Raw genomic sequence first — 23,882 nt, 5'->3', positions numbered from 1 at the left:
CAGTTACGTCAGAAAACGAAACCTAAAAGACCTCGGTATTTTGAATGTAGTAACCGTTTTTGGCCACATTCTTACATATGGCACCTTTAATGTATGTTTCTCTAACTGTTATTTAATGTATATAGTACAACTTGTCAATCTTTTACTTCAGACCAACCCATTACCACAAATTCTTCCCTTCATTTTTTGGAATTTAGGACCAATAGACCTTGTTTACATAAAAATATTGCCTGTTTTTGAGTTAAAATACGATGAAACAATGAACTATTTTGACTATTTGACTTATCACAGAGAAGGATATATGTCAAAGTTTAGTGACGACACTGTTTTTAAATCATTTGAATATTTTTAATAATCACATCTTACCCTCTGGGGTCATCCGGTTTGACTGTTTATAGAACATGAAGTATATGTTGTGTTTGAACTTTTGAGTCAACTTTATTCCAACTCATGACATAAAACACGTCAACATTAACTTCCAATACGTTTAACTCCCCCTGTTATCCTCAAATGTACTAACACCATTAATCCTTGGGGTCAATTTCACCCCAATTAAAACCTCCAATTAAAATTAGAGCTGCAACTAACAACTATTTTCATAATTAATTAATCTGCAGATTATTTTCATGACTAATCGATTAATCGTTTGGTCCATAAAATGTCAGAAAATGCTAAAAAAAAAAAAAGTTGATCAGTGTTTGTCAAACCTGGAAATGATGATTTTTTCAAATGTCTCATTTTGGCCACAAACCAAGATGATTCAGTTTTTAATGATTTCTTTGTTGTATGGATCAAAGAAACCAAAAACATTCACATTTAAGAAGTGAAAACAATCGGGAATCTTGTTTTAATTAGGAAAAAAAACTTGAAACTGATTAATTGATTCTCAAAAAAGTTGACGATAAATGTAGTAATCGATTAATAATCGATTAATTGTTTCAGATCTAATTAAAATGAAGTTTATGTGTTAGGTGTCAACACTATCTATATAGCCCTTTAAATAAAATAGAACCCCCTTACACTTACATACATGCAGAGTACCATATTACACAATAGGGAAACACACAATCTCACACACTGACCTAAAGTTGGAACGATATAGATCTTTATAGCGTTTAATCACTTTATATTATTTCAGATTTTTTCAGTCATTAAATATGATGAAAATTATCATTTTTTTTAGAGACGTGCAACATTGGCTCAAATTGATCCCAATGAAAACCGGAGTTTTTTTTTTTTAAGTTTCACATATTAAAGGCACAGTACGGCAAATGAGGAGGAAGGCTCCGTCATACAGGCTGCTGTCACTTCACCACATTTTGCCAGGTCCAGACTGTGTCTCTGCCGCCCCTTTTCAATAAACCATCCTTATTTGTAAGCCAGACTCCGACATGTCTGCTTCCTATTGGCAGCTATACCCCCCTTTTTTTTTTCTCGCTTAGCAGTCGACCACTGATGAAGCCGACGGTTGTAACAGTGGAGCTGGCTGATTAATTCAACAGAGTGGATTTCCGCAGCTCACTGCACACGCGTACAGGGCATGAGAGAAGGGGAGGAAATTAAGCAGAGGAAGAGAGAGAGAGAGAGAGAGGGAGTGCGGAAGAGAAGGGAGGAAAAAAAAAATGATGCAGGAAGGATGATAAGGAGGAGGGTCTTTGGGGGTGGGGAGAGAGTGAAAGCAGTGGGAGAATAGGAAAGAGAGAGTGTAGAGCGAGGGGGGGGGCGGAGGAAAAGGAGAGAGAGAGAGAGAGAGACAGGCCCTGGAGCTGCCACTAATGCTGCTGCAGCCGTTTCACAATTCCCCACCCAGAGAGAGAGCAAGGAGGAAGGGAGGAGATCAGAGCAAGGAGGAAGAAAGAGTAAGCAGCACCTCAGTCAGGATGCTCCAGTGTTAGCCAGCACACACGGTAAATGCTCCTTCTTTATCGCCACTCCTCATCCTCTTTGCTGCTGCTGCTGTTTGTCTCTGCATCAGTGACTCAAGTGTATTATAGTGTGTGATGTAGCTCTGTTCAGTAGTCCTATATATAGTGCATTAGGGTTAGCATAGCCATGCAGCTGGGGACAAACCTGTGTGTGTGTGTGTGTGTGTGTGTGTGTGTGCAGCTGCTGCTGCTGCAGCAGAGAAGAGAAAAGCAAAAACATCCCCCAAAGAGCCTGGATGAGCCACGAGGATTTGTACATTTTGTCTTTTCCCCGAGACGTGATGAGGGGGGGAAAAGGCGGCATCCACAGCTTTCTGTGTTTCCTGACTGAAGCAGAGCCACCTGTTTGGAGATGTGTGGGTGTGTGTGTGTGTGTGCGTGTGTGCGTGCGTGCCGAGGGGTGGGGTTATGGTGAAAGGCTTTAATGATTTAATGTTTTGTGGTTTGAAAAGGTTAGTATGTGCATGTGTGTGTGCAGCGCCGTTGAAGTCATAAATGGTGCGTGCTCGTACGCAAAACGTTCATTTTTGTAAGGACATGACACATGCAGACACATGTTCACATGAGCATTGGGGAGACTCAAAACGTGGTGCTTAGGCAAACAAATTGATTGTGTGTGTGTGTGTGAGTGCATGTATGTGAGCGATTTGACATTGTTGGCTCAGTAACTTAAGCTTTTTCCTGGTTCCTGCTTGCTGACGGGTTGCCAGGTGTTGGGTGATGATGTATATTTGCTCTCTTGTATTTGCACAGTTTAAGGCTTGCAGGACACCAAAATGCAGACTTGCTATTAGGCATGACGGTGCAGTGAAACAACAGGTTTTCATGGAGATGTGGACAGGGCCTGGCTAAACTCTGGTAAATCAAACTAAGGGGAAAAGACCACAACTCATAAAGAATAAGGGTTGCACAAGAAATACACACAAATGATGAGAATAACTGTAACAGGTGGAAGTAATTGGGGCGGGGCAGGAAGTACATTAACTGGCAGATGCAAAAGTGTTTTCAAAGTAAAACGGGAAATGTAAAGCTTGGTGTTGCCGGCTGCAGACAGGATATTGGCAGCAGGTGTTCGCTGGACTTCCCGCTGGGGGATCAGTAGCAGACGTAGGCGCTGACTGACAACTGAGGGTCCGGCCCGGGTGTTGCTCTCGGCACTGGCCAACTGATGCCCTTCTAATTTGGGCAACTGAGTCATTGTAGAGCTTTATAGTCAGCTTGGGAGAGTGATTTCTCTGTGACCCATGACGCTTCTGCGTAGGCTCAGTATATCCCGGGGGTCAAGCAAGTTCGCCACTAAAGTCTGCCCCACGCTAGATGATAAATGGCCAGATCTCCGTCCTGATCTGGACCTCCTGACAATCGTGGGGGACTTCCGATTTTAGGCTGATTTGAACTGATTATCTGGCCAAATTAGTGTGAAACAATTTTTCATATTTGGCACTGAACAGCGATTGGGGGTGAGAGCAGAACACTAACCAAATGAGAGTGAGTTGCCCACAGTGCGACAAGGATGAATGTGAAGGCCGTCTCCCAAGCCCGGTGGACGGTAGAGACAGAGGACAACCTTGTGGATTTATGGCAACACTATAATTGCGCGTTTAATGTGTCCTGCAAGACGTATCGCAACCGAAACAGAGACAGTCCGCCTCTAATTCTGTTTACGTTCTGCAGTCACGTTAAATCGCACACGTTTCTGTGAGATCCCAAATCCCTGGAATCTCGTCCCTGAAATCGTCTGGTAAACACACCAAGTGTGTGGTCCTGCGTCTTGATCGTCTAGTCTGTGCTTTCTAAGGATTAAAACATTGAAAATCAGTAACGTTGTGTCTGTGGTCTTTCCCATGTTCAGCAGACTTGTATACAACCCCTGATGACACAGCTGGGATCTATAGCTGGGTTGTTAGTAGTGGACTTGGATGCTGGATAGAGGCCACCAAGCTAAATGCTAGATAACCGGTTGGCAGAACGGGTTTGGATGCTGGGTGGAGGCCTGTGGTGGAGGCCATCAGGCTTGGACATTGTTGCTGTGAGCTTGAAGGCCAAAAGGTAGTTGTTTGGCTATCATATTGTAGAGAATCACACTGTGGAGGAAATGTGCACGTGTTCAGAACAGCCTGTTCTGAAGAGACGAGTCTCCGAAGCCACTCATGCTCAAAAAAGCCAGGAGATTGTGTGGCAGGTCATGGAGTTCCTTTTTCAAAAGAAGAGTGCTAGGGTCGTTTCATTCGTACAGTTTAAAATCTGTGTCAGGCAGGTGATCAGAAAGACGGGAGATGCACAAGGACAGTTAATCGGTCAACAGACAGAAGAGATCATTCGTTATTTCAGAAGGAAACTTTAGTAAGGACTGCGCAGGGTCATTGGGTACATGACACAAGGTGGAGTGACACATGGTTTCTGCAGGTCAATTATCCCAGTGTGTATGTGTGGTGCATGTCAATGTATATGTATGCTTAGGTTGCCGGGTTATAAGTTATGCCTACATTGAACTATTGCAGTCAATATTAACAAATAATGACCTATTCAATATATAAAGTTAATTTTTTTGGTGTTAAAGTAACAGCTAAAAGTAGAACCATATAAGGTTCTTCGGCTTGAGGGGTTTTTAAAGGGTTCTCTGGATCAAAATGGTTCTTACTGGAACCATTAGTGTTACCAAGAACCCTTGAAGCCCTTGAAGAAGAACGCGTTTGGAACCCTTATTTCTAAGAGTGTATGAACAAACAAGAACTCCAAATTTTTCACAACCCGACATTTATTGAAAAAAAATTTGTGCAATTTGAACAACATCATGCCTAAGTGTACAATTTACACATGCATATTACAACTTCTTGCAGATAACAGTGGATCTACATGTATCTGGAACTGAAAAATACAGTTTGTCACAAATTTGGACCCTCTGGTGGGCCTGTTCTGCCCCACGGGCCGTATGTTTGACACCCCTGGGCTAAAGGTTTGGGGATAACATGCATGAAGACCTTTGCAACTTCACTGACAGAAGAACATTCAAAGTCTTACTGTGATCTATGTATGGTAAGAAAACCTGTGTAGAGATTCATCTCTATGAGGGATTTGAATGAAACAAGAGAGAAATCAACGCTCTCACTACACTCAGTCAGTGATTCAGTAGTTGTTTTAATTTCTGGGTTAAGTGATTTGCAGTAAACCAGTGTGTGTGTGTTTATTCATATGCTTGCATCCTGCTTATGATTGAATATATGGCTGTGTGGGTGGGTACGAGACCATTGGATGATTATGGCAGAGGAGAAAGAAAGAGAACTGGTGCACACACACATATACACACTTCTGTCTCATTTTTGGCTTGTATGACTGATATCATTTTCTCCATCTCCTCCAATATTTTGTCATTTTCTATCTCACTGTAGGCAACACCAGGCAGTAAATTTGCTTTTAATCTTGCGTCTTCCTTTCCCGAACGTATCCCCACATGCTTCTTATTCCCACTACTTCATCTCCCTGCAGCAGAACAGCGTGCTGTGTCGTTCGATGCTCAGTCGGTTGCCAGAGGGCGAGAAAGGAGAAGGAGAGGGTAGTGAGGAAGATAGTGTGTGCGGGGGGGGGGGGAAATGAAAGTTGTGTTTTCAGTCTCATGGCTGATTTCTTTGCCACTCTCGAGATTTCGAGGGAGTCTGGCAGCCAGAAGACGCGGCTCCTTGACTAATCAAAATGTTCCCGGGGATATACAAGCACTGCAATAATCCGTATAGTGACAGCCTTACAGGGGGCGTGGCAGCACATTATCAATAATCACATATTATGCACATGTGAAGACAGCCTTTGTGTGTGTGTGTGGGGGGGGGGGGTGAAAAAATCCACCACTTTATAAACGTTCCCTGACATTTTCACTGTGTTATTAATGAAGTGCACATGTTCTACTGTGTGCTCTGCTGCTCTATTAGCAACAACAATGTAGTGTTAATACTGATAGTTTTTATCGCTCGTTGTTTATGCACGCTCAGCTCCGCCTCCATGCCATGTGTGCACCGTTAATTCACCCCATAGGTTTCAATGGCGAGTCAATGATATACGGTGCTTGTGGTTACAGTGTTAAACGCGAGCTCACGATCTCGACATCTCTTCACAGATGTGATAGATGTGATACTTTCTTTTACATCACGCCGACACCACATACCTGACAAAGATCAGTTTCTATAGCAACCCTATCATCCCATCCCCTCCCCTCCCCTCACCTCATCCCGCCGTGTGTGTGTGTGTGTGTGTGTGCGCGCGCTTTTTTACGTGTGCGTGAACACACGAGCCTGAATATGAGTGAATGCTCTATTGATTGCTAGCCATACATGGCACAGGTGTTGATGTCATCCAAGAAGGGGGGAGAAGCGTTTCCTCTTCACATCTCCTGGCAGCTTTTCAAGATATACAGAAGTTATATTCAAGGAAAAACACACTGCACACTGCAGAGGGGGGAAAGCAAACAGGGGAGGATGGGAAGGAAAGTGAGAGACGGAGGAAGAGACGGAATGTTGGCGGTAAAAATGGTAAATGTATCAGTGGAGTTAGCCTGTGATTTACTTAACGTATATAAAACAAGTGCATTTTTTGGGGGGATCATTTTCCAGCCTGTCAGGTTTTATGACCTAACTTTCATGTCTCCATAATTATCTGGGATCAATTAAGGACAAGTGTAGACAGAGAGTGTCCTTTGGAGGATATCATTTAACGGCCATGATCCATGCCATGTTTATAGTCTATGGCACACTGACAGAAATATGTGTTAAACTAAAAAAAAAGAACTTCATTTTGTGGTTTTGTATCACACAATTTTAATATAAAACTGCCAGGTTTTCTATTCTGCTACTTTTGGTTCCGTTTCTTCCTCCTCAAACTTCTTTCTCTCTTTCTTGTTGTTCTCTCCATTCCTTTAAAGCTCACAGAGTGGTCCTGTTGCACATATATGTTAGTTATGGAGGTCTACTTACATACATTAACTTGTTTTTATGGTCAAAAACCTCCTAGTTGCTGTAAACGAGCCGATAGAAATCCTCTTTTCTGACGGTGTTTCCCAGCCGCGAGATTTGAGACTCAACTCTCACATCCAGAAGACAGAGTCTTGTGATTGGTCCAGTACCCGGAAGTGACATATTCAGCACACCCGCTCTCAGAAGTGCAGCTCCCCCCACTGGAACGGTGGATGCACTGCTCCTCATTATCAAAACATTGTTTTAACAGTGTTTAAAAATAGCTTCGTCACGACTCCTCGCCGCAGTCCCTTTTATGACTTTGACCCGGAGTCAGAAGACACTGTCGCTCGTGAAACACCTCCACAACGGACGTTATTCTTCTTCTGCGGTTCAATGTACCAGTGCCCGGAGCAGGGGACGATCTGCTGTTCCGGAGAACCGTTGTTTACGTAACCGGATCGGGTCTTTTTCAGAGATCTCGCTGAGCCCGAGATTACAATAAAACACAGCGTTCTCAGCAGTGGCTGAACTGTTTGTTTAGAACCTCCAGGGCTTCTTAAACAAGGTAATGACGCAGATACACACTAAAAAAACGGCCTTAATTGGAACTTCCGGTCTAGGTCCTCTTTAAAATAACTTACTTAAATTAAATTGTTCCTGCACTGGTTATACTGGTGTTTTTCTCATCTCTCTTCAGTCGCTATAATCAGTCTCTAACGTTTTATGTCTGGAAGGACTTGGATAAAGGACAGAGGTCTTTGGTGGACTGAACTCCAAGGACGACTAGATGAAGGGGAACAGAAAGACAGTAGAGCGAGAGGAGTACACAGTGTCAGGCCAGCCTGTTCAGATATAGATGACATGACAGGACCTGTGCTCCTGTAACTGTCACCTTTGGCTCTGCACCACTGAGTCCACCTCACTCGAGACCTAAACTAAAACCTTGGTTGCGTGCGTCTGCTGTGCCACGGTTATAGACACCATTTTTCGAATCTGAAAGAAGGAGGAGGAGAAGAAGAAGAAGAAGAAGAAGAAGAAGAAGAAGAAAAAAAAAATCACATCAGAAACGGCAGATCCATATCAGCAGGATATTGTCCAGACATCTGTGAGCCTGATGAGACTGTGTTGAGATTAAAGTCGTGCTCTGCATCCGCTGTTCAAAGGATAGAGGTGTAGTCATGGTAGCAAGTCCCCTGAAATCCTTTTTTCCTTCATGTTGTGCATACGGATGCTGTAATCACAAGAGGAACCATTTTTGGTATAATTTGGTACTACTCGAGAGTTAGAATAGTGTGTGTGTGTGTGTTCATTTAACGTACATATCAAAACAAATAACAAGACCAAGAGCTGGTGTCGCCCATTTGAAGGGGACACCCTCTGAACTTCTGCTTACAAAAGCTTCAAACGTCTCAAGACTTTGGTGTTAAGTCTACAGTAAATATGAAAAGATGAGTTTAGGAGGGAATCGTTGTTTTATTGCACACAGAGAGCATGTATCTGCCAACTTGAGGGGACATCTCCACAGACTATAACATTTGTTAAACATGATTTGTTATAATAAAAAAGGGAAAATATTGTGAATTCCAAACTACTACACTACCACTGGCTCATAACGCACTTCCTGTTCTCTTACTCCACCATATTTTCTGTAATACACAGTACGTTCTACACTATTTAGGTCTAAATAGCGCGTTCTAAGGATGGATTGTCGACCCTTGCTGAAACCACGAGTGAGGAAACCTCTTCTGAAGGCTCTGTGAGTGTATTTCTAGCCTTACTGTACATTTTAGCAAATGTGCAGTGGGATCACATGTACATTATTTAGCACTTGTGTGTGGTATGCTTTGCTGCAGATTGGGGTCATTTGAGTGTGTGTGTGTGTGGAAAGATGAATGTGTGCATGCTTTTTGTGTGTGAGAGAGATTTATGAGCATTCATATGCAGGGGGGCTTGTGTGCACATGCGTGGGTGTACATATGCGTCCAACTTGTGTATTCCGAGCGAAGCGCGGAAGGTCCGTCCAAGCACATGTAATCCTGAACCAGCTCTTGGCAGCTCCTCATTAGCCTCACGCGGCTCTAACGCGGAACTTATTTTCCAGCCCTCTGATCTTCTCTGTGTGGCCAGAGGGAATAATAGCTCCTGTTCTAATCAAACAGGCCTGCAGCCAAAGATTGTTTTCATATAATCTGTTCATCCGTCTGTGATTTCCCGATGAGTCGGTTAGTCGTTCGGTCCAAAATATCTGGACATTCACGTTTTTTTACGGCGCAAAGAAACCAGAAAATATTCACATTTAGGAAACTGAGAGCTTGTATTGTGATGATTATAAAACACTCATATAAAAAGGTTAAATCGATGATATATGATACAGAGCACGTACATGAACTCATTATACACACACTCCCGTGCTCTAACATTCCCTTAAGGCGTGTGTATTTTCTCAGAACACCAATATTTACATTTACTCCCTGGAGGATTCCTCCATATTCAGTGCAGCTGGAGCTGTAGCTCTGCGTCATCACAAATAGCTCACAAATAAAAGTTGATACGAACACGAAAGACACTTCATCTCTGTCCCTGCACTTCTTCAGACACTTTCAGATTGGATCTGGATTCACACGTTGGGACACATTTTGGCATCAAACACCACCTTCTTGAGAAGTTAATTTTTGGTTAAAGGAGCTGAATGCAATCATGAGTTGTGCACCTATTTGTTGATCCGTCTTCATGCTGGATCTGAATTTTCTCAAACCACCCGACAACCTTCTAGTCTGCTGTGAGGAAGGCAAGGGATAAATGCTCTAGAACAGGGGTTCTCAAAGTTTTGATACCTGAGGGCCAATTTAGGAACCCAACATTGGACTGAGGGCCGCCAAAGGAAAAACAACAGAAGGAAATCCCATTTGTACTAATTTTAACGACCAGATTGCAGTTCTACAGTTTAGCGTTAAGTAATATAAGCGTTAATATAATGTAATTTAAGCGTTAATATAATAACGCTTTATAATTTACTGGGTAATTACCCAGTATTTTGGCCATTGTTCTTACCTTCTAATTACAGTTTAATACCAAGTAACACATTTCTGTTACCATATATTTACTGGGTAAATAGCTAGTAATTGGGGGCTGTAGCTACCTGCTTATTACCCAATAATACACTAAAATTCACCATATAGAAACCAGGTATATACCCAGAATTTTTGTTTACACTTATTGGTCTGTATCCAGTAATGTCCAATAAACATTTAACAAGCTTAGTACCTCCTGGATTAAAACTATCAACTGTAATTCAGTGCGGGCCGCCAGAAATGTTTCTGCGGGCTGCCATTGGCCCCCGGGCCACACTTTGAGAACCAATGCTCTCGAATATTTTTTTAAAATTTGGATTATTTTATTTTAAACTCTCATCGCTAGCTTGCATATATCCCTTAAAATTCAATTCTGGCCTGAAAGAAACTGAAAAACTCTCTGAAAACGCTGAGCATGCATCAAAATTTAAGACTAAAATTCAACAGAGGCAGCTGCTCCGGCGCCACATCTACACGCCAACCAGTCGGAAATGTGGCACAAATTGGCAGCGAACACGAGCATGAGCCGAATCGTCTTCTCACTTTGCCCTTTTCCTTTTTCTGAGAAACGTGACCGGCTTCACAGATACTTGTTCCCCTTCATTTTGTTGACGGATAATAAAAATTGTCACGGCCAAACGCTCGATTATTGTTCATTGCACCATCTGACAAGCCTCAAAACTGGCATCACACAGTCAGATCCAGACCGTGATTGAGACCATCTTGCACAGTAGGACAGAATATTCATGAATAATCACTTATTTCGTTTGTAAAAAATGGCAGGAAATAATGAATAATAACCAACACATGGTTTCGGGTTTTGTGTCGTCGCACCAAAACCAAGAATATATTCTGTATTTGATAATTAGGATCACTGGGAATCTGTTTTCTGGCAATTTAGTCACTGATTTATTCATGTTTTAAGTTGACAAGCACACTTAAGGAATAGTGAAGACACTACTTGAGAGAATGATCGCTTTAGTGGTGTAACTTTGACTTAGCAACACATAAGACGCAATTTTTTTAATGCCTGGATATGTGACCTATAAAAATTCACCCCTGTCAGGATGTCCATATAAGGAGTTGTGTATTATTCCCACGGCAAATTACCATGGGTGCACCTGCAGATCTGTGGCTCATGAGCACTCGGGGTTAACCCGGGTTTGTGTATGTCGTGTTCATAATGTCAGGTAACCTGGAATCTTTAGATTCAGATAATTTTACTAACGCTGCAAAAATTGAAAATATGTACTTGTGTAATTGACTTAAATTCAGTGTATTTATCTAATCACACCATTTTTTTTGGTCTAATTTTCTTATTAAGGCTGAATTTGACTTGTTTACTTAAGTGCCCTTTTCTCGCTGCACTGGCAGATAATTTTGCTTGAAACAAGTCATTTCTCCCTAATGGTGGTTATATTTATTTATTTATTTATTTTTTTGCAGTGCTATAAAAATAATATAAAACCTGTTTGGAGACACCAGTCGGTCAAATCATTAAAGCGTGCATGTGCTCACACCAACGCTCCACTACAACTCACACGTTTCTATGTTTGGCTCTGCCATCTGCGTCCACGGTTTACACTCACTGATGACCTTATGGGTCGTATGACTGTGACGTCTGTGTGTGTGTGTGTGTGTAGTGAGTGTACACACGTGTAAACACAAGTGTACACTCGCCGCCATCGCAAATAGATTAGTCACTAATTTATGTTTTATGAATGAGGCACCTGTTGAGTGGCATAGCGGCTCAGTGAGGAACATCCACTGACGCGCGGGGAAGAATATTTTCAACGGCAGCATTGATGAATAATCTAGTGCTGACATTATGGTGACATTTAACCGTGAACTTCTGTTTTATAAAGAAAACAGGAACAATGCTGAAGTTTGAGGGGGGGGGGGGGGGGGCAAATGTGAAGGGCAGGGAGAGAGAGAGAGAGAGCTTCCAAATGCAATTGTCCTCATGACGTAAAGGTTAAAGTCTATCACTCCAACTCTTCAGCCGTTATATAAAACCCCACAGTTCAGGTGTCAGGCCTGTGTTGTAATGTGTGGCATTAACAACGTTTACAGGCAAGGAGCTGAAAAAAAAAAAAAAAAATTGCTCTTGAAGGCTCGTGACATTCCACCAAGGAAGCTGCAGGTTTGGCTGAAGATCAAGTGCATGGGATTGAAGTCACATGACGTGTTGTAAAAACGCCCCTCAGAGGACAAACTGTATTATAGATCACCTTTTATGCTGCAGTGAAGACCTTGCTAATGCTACACAATAAATCTCCCCCCATTTTTAATCCTTAAGTAGCGGCGAGCAGCAACTTATAATGTTCTAATGTCAACCTTGAAACTGTGAATGCACGGCGGTAGTTAATTAGGTTGTAATCTTAGGTATGTAATCATACAGCTAATTTGCATGTTGTAGTATATTAACAATAATTTATACTTGGGACTGCCTGCCAAACCTTTTTGAAACTACTATACTATTTATTTTGTTATTTTTTTGTTTATTTAGCGCCGCCATTTAATCATTGGCTTCTTTCTATTTCAGTGTGACGGTCATGAAATGTGTTTTCGGGTGCAGGTGATTCATCACTGAGGACTTACACTTGTGTAATATGATATTACAGCCCCCGTGGCACTGCAGCTGCAATCAGTTTGAAAGCGGTTGTGTATTTAACTTAATCGGATTTTTTGAGAGGAAAAAACAACAACTTTTGGACGTCCTGTTCAAATTGGCTTTGCAGTGTGTTTCATACCAGGCTGGGTTTTGTTAGAATTAGGTGTTGAAGAAATCAATTTCCGTGAAACATTGCACCATGAAAATGACTTAATAGTGGAATGAAATCGTCTGAAAACAGCGACTTTCTAAATGGTGATTTTTACTCCATGCAAAACCACCAGTGCTGTTTTTTTTTTTTGCACTGGAACAGCTGTGGAGCTGTCCATGGTTCTGACTTGTGGGTGGTGCTGAACAGAGAGCTGATGCTGCTGCAGCTGCTGTTAGGAGACACCATAGACCAGGGGTGTCAACTCATTTTAGTTCAGCGGCCACACACAGCACAATTTGAGAAAAATAAGTGCAATTTCAACAATATTATGCCTAAATTAGACATGTGCAAACTACAAAGGCACACACATTTTAGACATCACATCACAGGTATCTGGAATTGAAAAATATATTTTTTTTACATTATGATTAGATTTTAATTTTAAATTTAATGTTTAACAAATTCATCCTGCTACACTCTGTCGAGCCAGTTCTGGTTTTGACACCCCTGCTGGAGTACATAGTCTTCTTGGTTATTTCGGAAGTCAACCTGGAAAATACAAATATATAGAATAACCACTAGGGGGCGATTGCAAACCAACTGTTTAAAATGGAAAAATAACTATTTCTATTATCTCAAAATGCACTTTATTCCCCATCGTTTTCTAACAAAGTAGTAGAACGAATGATGTGTTCATAAACTTGAAATAATCTACATTTGGATCAGTTTGAGAGGCTAATCTGAGCTGCACCTATACATTAACTTATACCCAGGACGGTAGACAAGGAGAAAAAGTAGGGAATAAATTTGTCTCCGCTCTCAAACACTGGCGATGAACTCCAGTTTAACCCCTGGATTTGTTCTTGCGGAAGAAACCTTCAGTTTATATTTGTCGTCTCTTCATCACGTATGAAAGTTGTGACTTTGTGATGTTCATTAATTAACAGCAGCTGTGTTTGTGTCTTCAGCGGTGCTCACATGATGTGAGCATATGTCACCAGTCTCCTCCTCCTCCTCCTCCTCCCCACAGTTGTACACTACGTGGAACAAAATGTTTCCACCGTGACACATGATTAATGAGAATCCTCCCGGGAGTTTATGGGGGAACAGGAGCAATCCTCTACCACAGGAATCCCAGTCAGCAGCAGTTATCATAAAAAAAACTTGCAATTTTCATTCTTCATGTGTACTCCATTACAGCTGCAGCAGCTTATTCTTACTCTAATATTGTTTTACCAATTATGATCAAAAACCTTCATTTCTACATGAAATAAATCCAAGATCCTGCTTGTTTTTTGTTGTTGTTGTTGTTGCCTAATCTTCTCTTGGCTCATGAGAGGCAGTATTTCAATGTTGTAATGAATTTCCATTAATAGCAATATTATTCTGTGAAGTGGCAAATCTATGATTTGATTGCGTAAACATGAACGCTTCTTCTTTAAATAAATGTAAAACCTACATTTGATTGATAAAATGTGTTATGATGTGAATATTCATAGTTACTCAGTAGTGCTTATTGATTTTAAATTAAAATCACAAACACATTAAGCAAATCACAAAGGCTGTGATAATTTCGCTTTTTTTGTATCAGTTCTATATTAAAACATAAGTATTTTTTAGGAGTTTGGAGCCAATTCATATGTATAACTTCTTATCCTTGCATTAGAGTATACAGTAGTAGTTAATATGCTGATGTGTCACATGGTGACGCGCCATCTTGTTATATAAAACAGTGAACTGAAGCTTTACTTCAGCTTGAAAATGTACCAAAAAATAATAATAAACTTTATTTTCATACAAGGATTGCAGCTCAAAGTACTAAAATAACATTTAAAAGGCAAAATACAACACAGGGTGGAATAAAATAGGATAAGGTGAGAGTCAGGAACCCTGTTTTAACTTTAAAATAAACTAAAAAATGCAGATTAAAAACACCACTGATTTTGTCGCAAATCTATTAGATATTTTACCCAAATATTCCATCCCTATTGGATAATCACTAAATAATGCAAAGGTGCATGATATTGATAATAACCAGCAGTGCTGCACCAAATCTAATAATCTAATCTCTTAATCCTGTTGTTTATTGTACAACTGTTTGTGCTGCTGCATTCATGGTTTTGATGTCAACACGGAAACCAAAAACCACTCTTTATGGATGCATGGAGTACATTCTGGGACTTCCTCGGCGAGACGCCGGCCACAGTGAGCAGAGCAGATTTAGGGCCCGCAGCTAAATTAGCAGGGGTTTGGGGAGAGAATGAGAATTATGTTGGTAATGGAAGGTAAGTGTGTGTGGGAGACACACACAGAGAGAGAGATGATGGAGACACAAGGCAAGACGGAGAAGGAAGGTGTAGAGCAAGAGAGATGTTTATTTTCTGCTTATTTGTACATATTGGCACCAAAATATGTGTGTCCCTTGGCCTTGCGGTGTAGCATTATGTTTACAAGACATTACAGAGTGTTAGGCAGAGCTGTGAATGTGTGACTCACTGGAAGTGGGAGGATGTAGAAAAAAAAAAAAACAGACATCATTCCTGAGGCTCACAGAAAGAAAGAAAGACGCCTTGGAAAGGTCATTCTTTGAGGGGATTATTTTGTCATCAGACTAAACAAACTTCAACCAAACTCTAAACAGTTTTTCCCTCTTAAACTGCATCACAACTCTTATTCTCTTTATTCTAGAAGTCTTTGCATCATTTCCATGTAAGGCTGGATTATTAAAGACATTATACGATCATGTCAATCTTCACTTGAAAGACCTCTGGTGGAGCTAACAGCTAAATCCTGTCCCACACTAGAGGATTTTCGATCCAGTCAGGTCCAGGCAACGATTTCAGGGAGGAGATTCCATTGCATGCATTTGGGATCTCACAGAATCTCACGTGATTTAACGTGACTTCAGAATTTAAAACAGACTGTTGGTGATGTGTGCCATGTTTTGTGGATGAAGTCATGGCTCAGAAGACGGGAATCAACATGGCTTGTACAAGTTACAGTTCTGAACAAAAAGTACGGCAACATCCGTTTCCCGGTCAAATCTCACTCTCATTGGTTATTGCGGGGTTCTGTTCACACCCCCAAATTGCTATTCAAGGCGTATATATCATGTTTAATACGATGACTGTGGGATCATTTAGCCAGATAATCTGTTCAAATCAGCCTGAAATCAGAAGAAACCCAGGATTGTCAGAAGGGCCAGATCAGGACCCACATGTGGCTTATTATTCTCTAGTGTAGGGCAGGCATAAGCTAACTGTTGAGTCCACATATTTGTATATTTCTGTGGTTTAGAAGCAGAACAATATCTCTGTTTGTTTCTGAGGAGCAATGAGAAAAACTGTCTCATTCTAAGCTGTATATTTTGAACTTGACCTGGTTTTTAAGGTTTGAGCTTTTCTGGGTTTCAATTATCACCTGTACTAAAAGGACATTGCTATACTTTAATATCTTTAAAGATGGATCAGGTCCAATGTTGCACAATTTCTCGCGTTAAAAGTGCATGAAAATCTCTCTCATTACTAAGCCAAATTGGTACGGGGAAACTGAAATATCTCTAAATAAATCAATATCAAATCACATGGGTGCCCAGTGAATCAGAATCAAATCAATTCAGGAAATCAATGGCCTTGCTTCCTTTCCAGTCCCCACGTTGCCTCTTTATGGTGACGACTACCAAGGCCATGTCCTGGGGAGTTCGGTGCGGAGAGCAGCTGCAGAGCTGACACCCCATGATGTGTCTTGTCTTCATAATTAACTGTCAGCAGCAGCAGCAGCAGCAGCAGAACAAGCTCATTTTGTGACTGCTACAGTGGTTAGGTGTGGCTCAGTGCACTGGCTGTCGTGTGTGTGTGTGTGCCTGTGCAGTGATGTGATGTGGCGACGGCGTTACACAATAAAAGCAGCCAGTGAACCTGGCACGCCAGTCTTTGTCTTCCTGTCCTTGTCCTGTTCTTTATCTGTGCCTCGGTTTGATTGAGTCTTCCCCACAATGGTCCGAACTGTCTCTTTTGCCTGCACATAAAGAACCTTTTCGCTCTGTTCTTCTTCTCTCTTTTTACTGTAGGCTTTACTGTCTTCACCTTGTGCTAGTAAAATGTGACCATGAGGCCCTTTGGCTGCACAGTCTTCTGAAACGCTCACACGCACAAATCTTCACTGCTTGTTTGCAGCGCATCATAGCAGTCATCATTAGGAGAGAGAATCATTTTTTACTACAGGTTATTTAGAGGGCGATTTAAGTGAACTCTCTTCTGACTTTCGAGAAAATAAACACTAGAATCAACCTGTAGATTTATCTTTTTTTTTAGAGTATTAGAGCCAAACTGAAACAAAAGTAAATCATAAACTCGATAGATTTTGTAGCATTGGTGCAAATTCGCCAAAAACGCCTCCGTTTTCGCGCTCAATCCAAAATGGCCGCCTTCCTGTAGGATTTACAGGACACTTGTCACCGACTTTTATTTAGGGCCCAACCTAATCAACGTGTGTACCAAGGTTCGTTCATGTGCGTTAAACCCGACAGGAGATGACCTAATAGGACTTTTTTTTGCGCGTCAGTTTTTAGCCCCGCCCACTTCCACGCTTTTTCATGCTTTTTCACCGAACCTTTAAAATGCGTACATTTTCACCAGGATTGATGCGGTCGCAAAAATCTGTGAGTTTTGGGCGATGGAAAAGGCCTCAAAAATGTGATTCATTTGGCGGAAGAATAATAAAGAATTATCCTTTGCGTTTCAAATATGAGAAAGTCACAATATTACAAGAAAAAAGTAGCAAATTACGACGTTTTTCCCTCATAATATTCCAAAATATGAGAAAAAGTTGTAAAATCATGATTTAATTACATTTAACATAAATGCTTCATGTTGCTCATCTTGACTGATCTGAAGATCATCTGAAAATTTGCATGAATAATAATTATGACTTTATCCTCATAAGATTCCGACATTATCGCAATATCATGACTTTTTTTTAATATCGTGACTGTATTCTCTTCTTCAAATACTCCTAATCTGTCTTAAAATACAAAAGCAGAATTGTTACTTTTCCCCCCTGCGCTTTCTAAATCATTTTTGCTGAGAATGACAATCAACAGTTAAAAGAGAGCAGCTCGGCATAAAGTGGCATTATGAGCCGGGATATGACCAGTCACAGTGAAATCACTCTTGAAAGCTCAGAGCTGTGATGGGAGAACGTTGCCCTAGTTGGAGTCTGGCATAATTATGCAATGGTTGAGTACCTGCAGCACCAGCGGCATGACAACGTCTGAATGTGAAATCTGGGAGAGAGAGAGTGGAGAGTGCAGACAGGAACTACACTCTTCTTTAAATCCCTTTTTTCATTTTAGGATTTGGGAATTTTGCCAATTTGTACTGTTTTCTATATTAGGATTCATTTATTTTTCCTTTTCCCAACTTCCTGTTCTTATTCTCATCTTTCCTCATTAAATCCCTCCCAAAATAGATTTTAACTCAGAGCGACAGACACAAAAGATGATTACCACTAAACTCACATAAAACCTAATTATTAAAATTCACCTCATGGACATTCAGACCCTGGTTGAACCCCCACTTGTCACAAACAGAACTAGGACTATAAAAAGACTTCCTGTTTTCACCAGTAACATGTTAAATAAACCATTTTAAAGTTTTTTTTTTTTTTTAAAGAACACAAGCATGAGATCTCATCATGAGAGTTGGTCAACCTCCTGTGCAGGGCCAATCAGATTCTAGGATCCACCTGAACACTGACACACAATCAGTCTATCAATCACCTGCAAGCCATCGCACACTGTTGTGACCCCGGCTTGTTAGGGAGGGGGGGGGGGAAGCAAGATTGAAAGAGGTTGTTCAAAAAATAAAATAGTATGTTAGTACTAGGAGGACGCCATTCAAAATAAAGATAGAAATAGCTTGTTATATTTCGTATGATTGTGTGTTTTGACGTTGTATTTCACTGGCTCACAGCCTGTAGTGACACAAATTTCCCTCTGGGACAATAAAATAAAGTTTATCTTGAATCTTGAATGCTTCATCTAAAACACAGATTTTCAGAATATGGCTAACAAACAATACCAACCCCCATTCCCATTCCCAACAGAAACAGCACTATACACATCAGCTCACACAAAAAAACCCCAATGCCCACTGAGTGACTCTCAGCTGCTGCTATTTATACAGGTGTGCCTGATTGGGAGGTGCGGGAGGATTGGCTGAGCTGAGCTGGAACAAACCAATCGCATCGGTAGAGGGGGGGGGGGGGGGGGGCGGGACAACTGAGGCATGCAGATAGTGGAAGAGAGGCGGGAAGGCAGGAATCGGGCGCACCAATCGGGAAGGAGGGATGGCACATGGGGAATCTGCATCATCACATGCAGAGTCTACCAACACAGTGTGGACAGAAACGAGGGAAGAGCATAATGTGCCGCATGCTGTAGATAATGCATGGTGACATATAGCTGTGGGAGTTGTCCTTCAGACAGCATCTCGGAGGAAAAAGTGCATGTAGTCACGCATAAAGGTCTGTGCGTCAAGGAAGAGAATGTATCACATAATCATAACGTATATTATATAAATATGGCCATCGTCTCTCAGCATGAAACCCCTATTGAATGGCCATCAGCAAACATGATGATTTGTAAATGAGGGTCTCATTTTATGGAAAACTACGGCAGATGTCACACATCTTCTCTTCATGGTTTAAAACAAAACAGAACGATGATGGCACTGATCGAATTGCAAAGGGGAGCAGCGATGCAATCGGTTGTCGTCACAGCGATTTAAGTTTCCACTTAAATCATAATGTCACAACGCACTAACCAGTGTTTTTGCCTCTGTTTTTCCTTTCAGAGAGCAAAGCTCCATGCTGCCCTGCAGGAGAAAAACCGCCTGAACCTCGAGCTGATCAACCACCAGCTGAAGGCATCTAAATATGAGCAGGTCAGCAGACATTCACGTAAAAAAAATAACAAACACTAGTCAATGATCAGCTGTTGACCAGTAAAACCAGTGGTTTTTGTAGCTGTTATCATGATCGATATGAGGATACTTTCAAAAATGTATAGACTGCACCATGGGGCATGACTGCCATTGTGGGGCATAACTCTGTATAATTTACCCTATATTTAACCAGATAGATGACCCATTTAGATCAAGACCTCTTGCCCAGGGGTGACCGGGGCCAAGAAAGGCAGCAGCACACGACATAGTCTATAAAAACAGGGACATAACAGTTACAAAACAAGTAAATAGACAAATAAAGTGCAGGAGTTAGGCAGAGAAACTGAAAGACGGCGAGCAGACGGGTACAAAATGTCATCGGAACATTTATTTTATAAACAGAATGAAAATAGTTGGTCAGGTCTCTGCATGTGACTGCCTTAAAAAAGGTAGGTAAATAGTAATTTACTAATATGAACCTATTCTATTATTATTTACCTATTTTTAATGACCACCTTGCAGCCAACACTTTAGTTATCACTGCATACAATAAAGCTTTATATCACTGTCATAATGTCATATGTATGTTATCATGTGCACGTACAATTCAACCCTGCAGTCGGTCTGAGTCTGACAGCTTTTTAAATGTGCGCACACAGACACAGATGGAGAAAAGGGGGTGACCGCGTGTGATGGTAGGCAATTAGTGACGCTGGCACTATTAGTGAATTTCACAGGGGGGGGGGGGGGGCAGATTTGACACATGTCCAGGGACTTCGGCTCTGAGCTCTTGCCACACACACAAAAAACAAAACAAAATGTCAACCGTGCACTGTGACAAGGTTGGGCGCAGGGATGACAAGAAAGTGAGTGACAAAAGTGAGTCCACTTCCTGCCAAGTAAACAGACAGCAGATTAGAGCATGATAGAACATGAACACAGTCGGTACATGACTGTGATGATGCTATCACAGGAAAAGTAATCACACCGGCTTCTTTGTTCAATTTACTGATAATTAAAGCATCATGAATGTATTATTTTTCAAAGGAGTTTATTGTTTTTTGGAATATTCAAATAAAAGGGCATAACAGAAGTACTTACTATTTTCTATGTCGGATTTTTCTTGCCCAACTTATTTAAAAATGAAATAAAGCGTCTTTGACAGGCTACAAAAGCGCTCTATAAAAATGGATGTTCCAAATGTAATGAAGTCGCTCCAATCATTCATTTTCTCCACATATGAATGAAATCATTGCCTTTGCAGCAGTCTAGTTTTGTGCAAGTTAAGCGTATCTTTTAGGTTTTTTTTTGTTAATTAATGAGATGATGAGCTGAGGGATGTTCTTGCTCAGTCCTGTGGGGGCCACTTTCAGAGGAACCGGCTTAGCTTAAGGCCCGGGTGAGTGATGAAGAGACGCAGAACGCTCAAGTCAGCAGCTCTGTCCGTTCAAGACCAAATGGAAATGTGCTGATTCATTTCTCTCTTCCGAGTGTGAACTCGTCATCGACCCTCCAGCCTTGATTCAAAAATGTGAACCGTATATAGGTCTACTGAAAGAACTTATGACAAAAATGATGGTTTGGCTACATTCTCAAACTCTTTAAGCATGATATTCATTGCCTCGAGATATCGCACTATTATCAGGGTCTTGGACCAAAACAAATGCCTCCTCCAAGACTTTGTCTGAGAGATTTTGGTCTTCAAATGTGAGTTTAAAGAACTAAAAAAATATAATACATATTATGACATATATTTGGGCTGCTCTCTGTCTTGCAGTGTATGCTTTTTCATCAGCCAGCATAGTGGATAGCAACTATTTTGTATTTTTGCATTTTGCATTTTTTTGGTTGCCGTATCATTGTTTAAAATCTCTAAATACAGAAAAAAAATGATATAATTAAGGTGTTTCCTTCAATTTAGCCGTGTTTTCTGTTTGACCATTTTTGGCTAGGGATGAACGATATTAGACTTTACGCCGATATCTGATATGACGATATATCACGGCTCAACTGCAGAGGTCATTTAGTCTCTTCTGTAGTGGAATTAACATCATATTTTTCGATTATTCTTTTTAAAGCCAATATCGTGCCAATATCGTGCCAATATCGCGCATCACTTATTATTAGCGTTTTATTTTCCCTGTAGGTGCGATCAGATTATGATCAGCTGAGACAAACCCTTGCTGTCGTGAGCCAGGAGAGGAGCCAGCTCCAGGGACAAGTGGAGAGCCTGGAACTGCTTTTAAAGGTGAGATGGCCCCCCCCCCCTCTCCATTTCTTTAATGTCCTTTATCCTTTATAATATTACAACATACAATATCACAAACCTGTGAGAAACAGTAACTTAAATATATCCCCCTTTTGACTTCTGTGTCTCGAGCTTGATTTGTTATTTAAATAACAAGTTTGAGTTGCTTTCTCCTAGATCATGAATCATAATCCTGTAATTGCTTTAGTGCTCCTGCTCTAGATATCTCTAATTTTCCCATAGACTTCCATTCAAAAAGACTTGTGCTTAAGTCTATTTTCCCAGTACGGGATTAATAAATTACATCTATTGTATTCATTATTTCTTGATTGTTTGCCATTTTTCATATACTGTTTATCTCAAATAATGATTTTTTTGCTGCTCTTTATGCACAATTTCCTTAAAAGAGAGATGTAATTATATTATAACAATACACAAATACACAGGACATTTTCACTCATGTGAAAAAAAAAAAACATTACAGGGAAGTTTAGGTGGCGTCAACCTGTTTCACAGTGAGCCTCTTTTTTTCCCAGCGTGTTTCAGTCTGCCAATAGTAATCAGACACAGTCTCGCAAGCGCCACGAGAAGCACTCTCATTACAAATCCTCACCTACCCTGCATCACCTATCGATTGGCTGTTTGTCGGGATATTTGAGAGAGAAATGTACCCATCTGAAAGAAAACTGGCCCCTGCCTCCATAATACGGCCCGAGAAAGATTTGTCTCACCCTCGTAGTGTATCGATTAAGATGACAAGAAGACTATCGAGAGAAAATTACACAGTTTGATGTGGATGCAGAGAGCAGAGAGTGTGAAGGAACACAGCCCTAAAACAACAGGGAAAGTGACTATATATATATACACAAAATGGTTTCGGAGATGCAACTCTGTCACCTCTGGTTTCTCAGTGATTTCATCAGGGGACTAAACACACGCTGACACCTTTTGATCATATTAGGATAAGGTGCACACTATTGGTTCTTATTCACATAAATGTGGACATTCTGGTGTGTGTGGGGGCGGCGGGGTTGTTTGTGTATTGAGGTCAGCATTTTGACCACTTGGTCCGGCTGACCTCAGTTCTGTCTTCCGATTGATTTTTTGGAGCTTTGGCACAGCGGTCCAATTGTTTATTTTCTGTCTAGACACAGATTTTAACGCCAAAGTTGAACGCGGTCCACTGCCGCCTTAAACCCATAGACTGTAAAACCCAGAAGATAGGACGTAATCTTGTGATTTCATTGAATAGTCACGAGGGGGCAACTCCGCCAGTTGCACTGTCTATGGGAAAATGTCAATTTTGTTTTTCGAGGAAAATAGACAATAAAGTGCAGCACGTTATTGTCAGGCTTACACAAAATGGCAGGCGAGAACCCAAAAGCACGACACACAAGACAGAGCAGCTGAGATCTAACAGGCAGTGTTTTTTGAAGGCAAAGTCCGCGTGGACAACCAAATCGACAAGGAGACGACAGGTCGTGATCAAAACCAGGAAATCAGTCCATGAGGCAAACAAATCCAATAAGGGGCAGGAAAAACCGGGAAGGTCCACAGGTCAGAAGCAGGTTCAGGCAATATCAGAATCAGAGAGAATAGAAACGCTGGATAACTAGGTTTGACGCTAGACAATCTGGCAGAGAGCAAGGGGAAATGAGCTGGTTTGTATGTGAGCGGAGTGATTAGCTGATGAGGGGCAGGCGTGTGACAGGGGTGGAGCCGATCAGGTGACTGGGAGTGGCAGGAGGAGTGAGTGACAGGGTCTGAAATGACATGAGAGTTAGTGATCAGGATAAAACTCAGGTGAAACTGTGTCACATAATGAGTGGACATCGGTGTGTTTGACAGCTTTTCTGGTCGGATAATTACCGTGAGGTTATCTCACCTACGGTGAGTATCATTGGTGTCGTCTACGTGAATTATACACCGTATTTCCACAACAAAAAGGCTGGGATGATTTTTGTATAACCACTTATAACTGCTATA

At 41.2% G+C, this 23,882-nt stretch overlaps 1 protein-coding gene across 1 annotated transcript in view; it reads left to right on the top strand.

Annotated features, from left to right (window-relative positions):
- Positions 1–23,882, top strand: part of rimbp2a (RIMS binding protein 2a) — a gene marked incomplete at both ends in the record, with an annotated part of 54,698 nt that overhangs the window by 9,939 nt on the left and 20,877 nt on the right. The window contains 2 exons of the mRNA XM_083902993.1: positions 19,559–19,648; positions 21,795–21,896. Of these exons, the coding sequence (XP_083759119.1) occupies positions 19,559–19,648; positions 21,795–21,896 (192 nt within the window). The remainder of the gene's footprint in view (positions 1–19,558; positions 19,649–21,794; positions 21,897–23,882) is intronic.

The sequence above is a fragment of the Microchirus variegatus genome (assembly GCF_963457635.1).
Source record: "Microchirus variegatus genome assembly, chromosome: 16".
Classification (NCBI taxonomy): domain Eukaryota; kingdom Metazoa; phylum Chordata; class Actinopteri; order Pleuronectiformes; family Soleidae; genus Microchirus; species Microchirus variegatus.
Note: the sequence above shows the minus strand (reverse complement) of the source record. Positions and strands in the feature narration are given on the sequence as shown.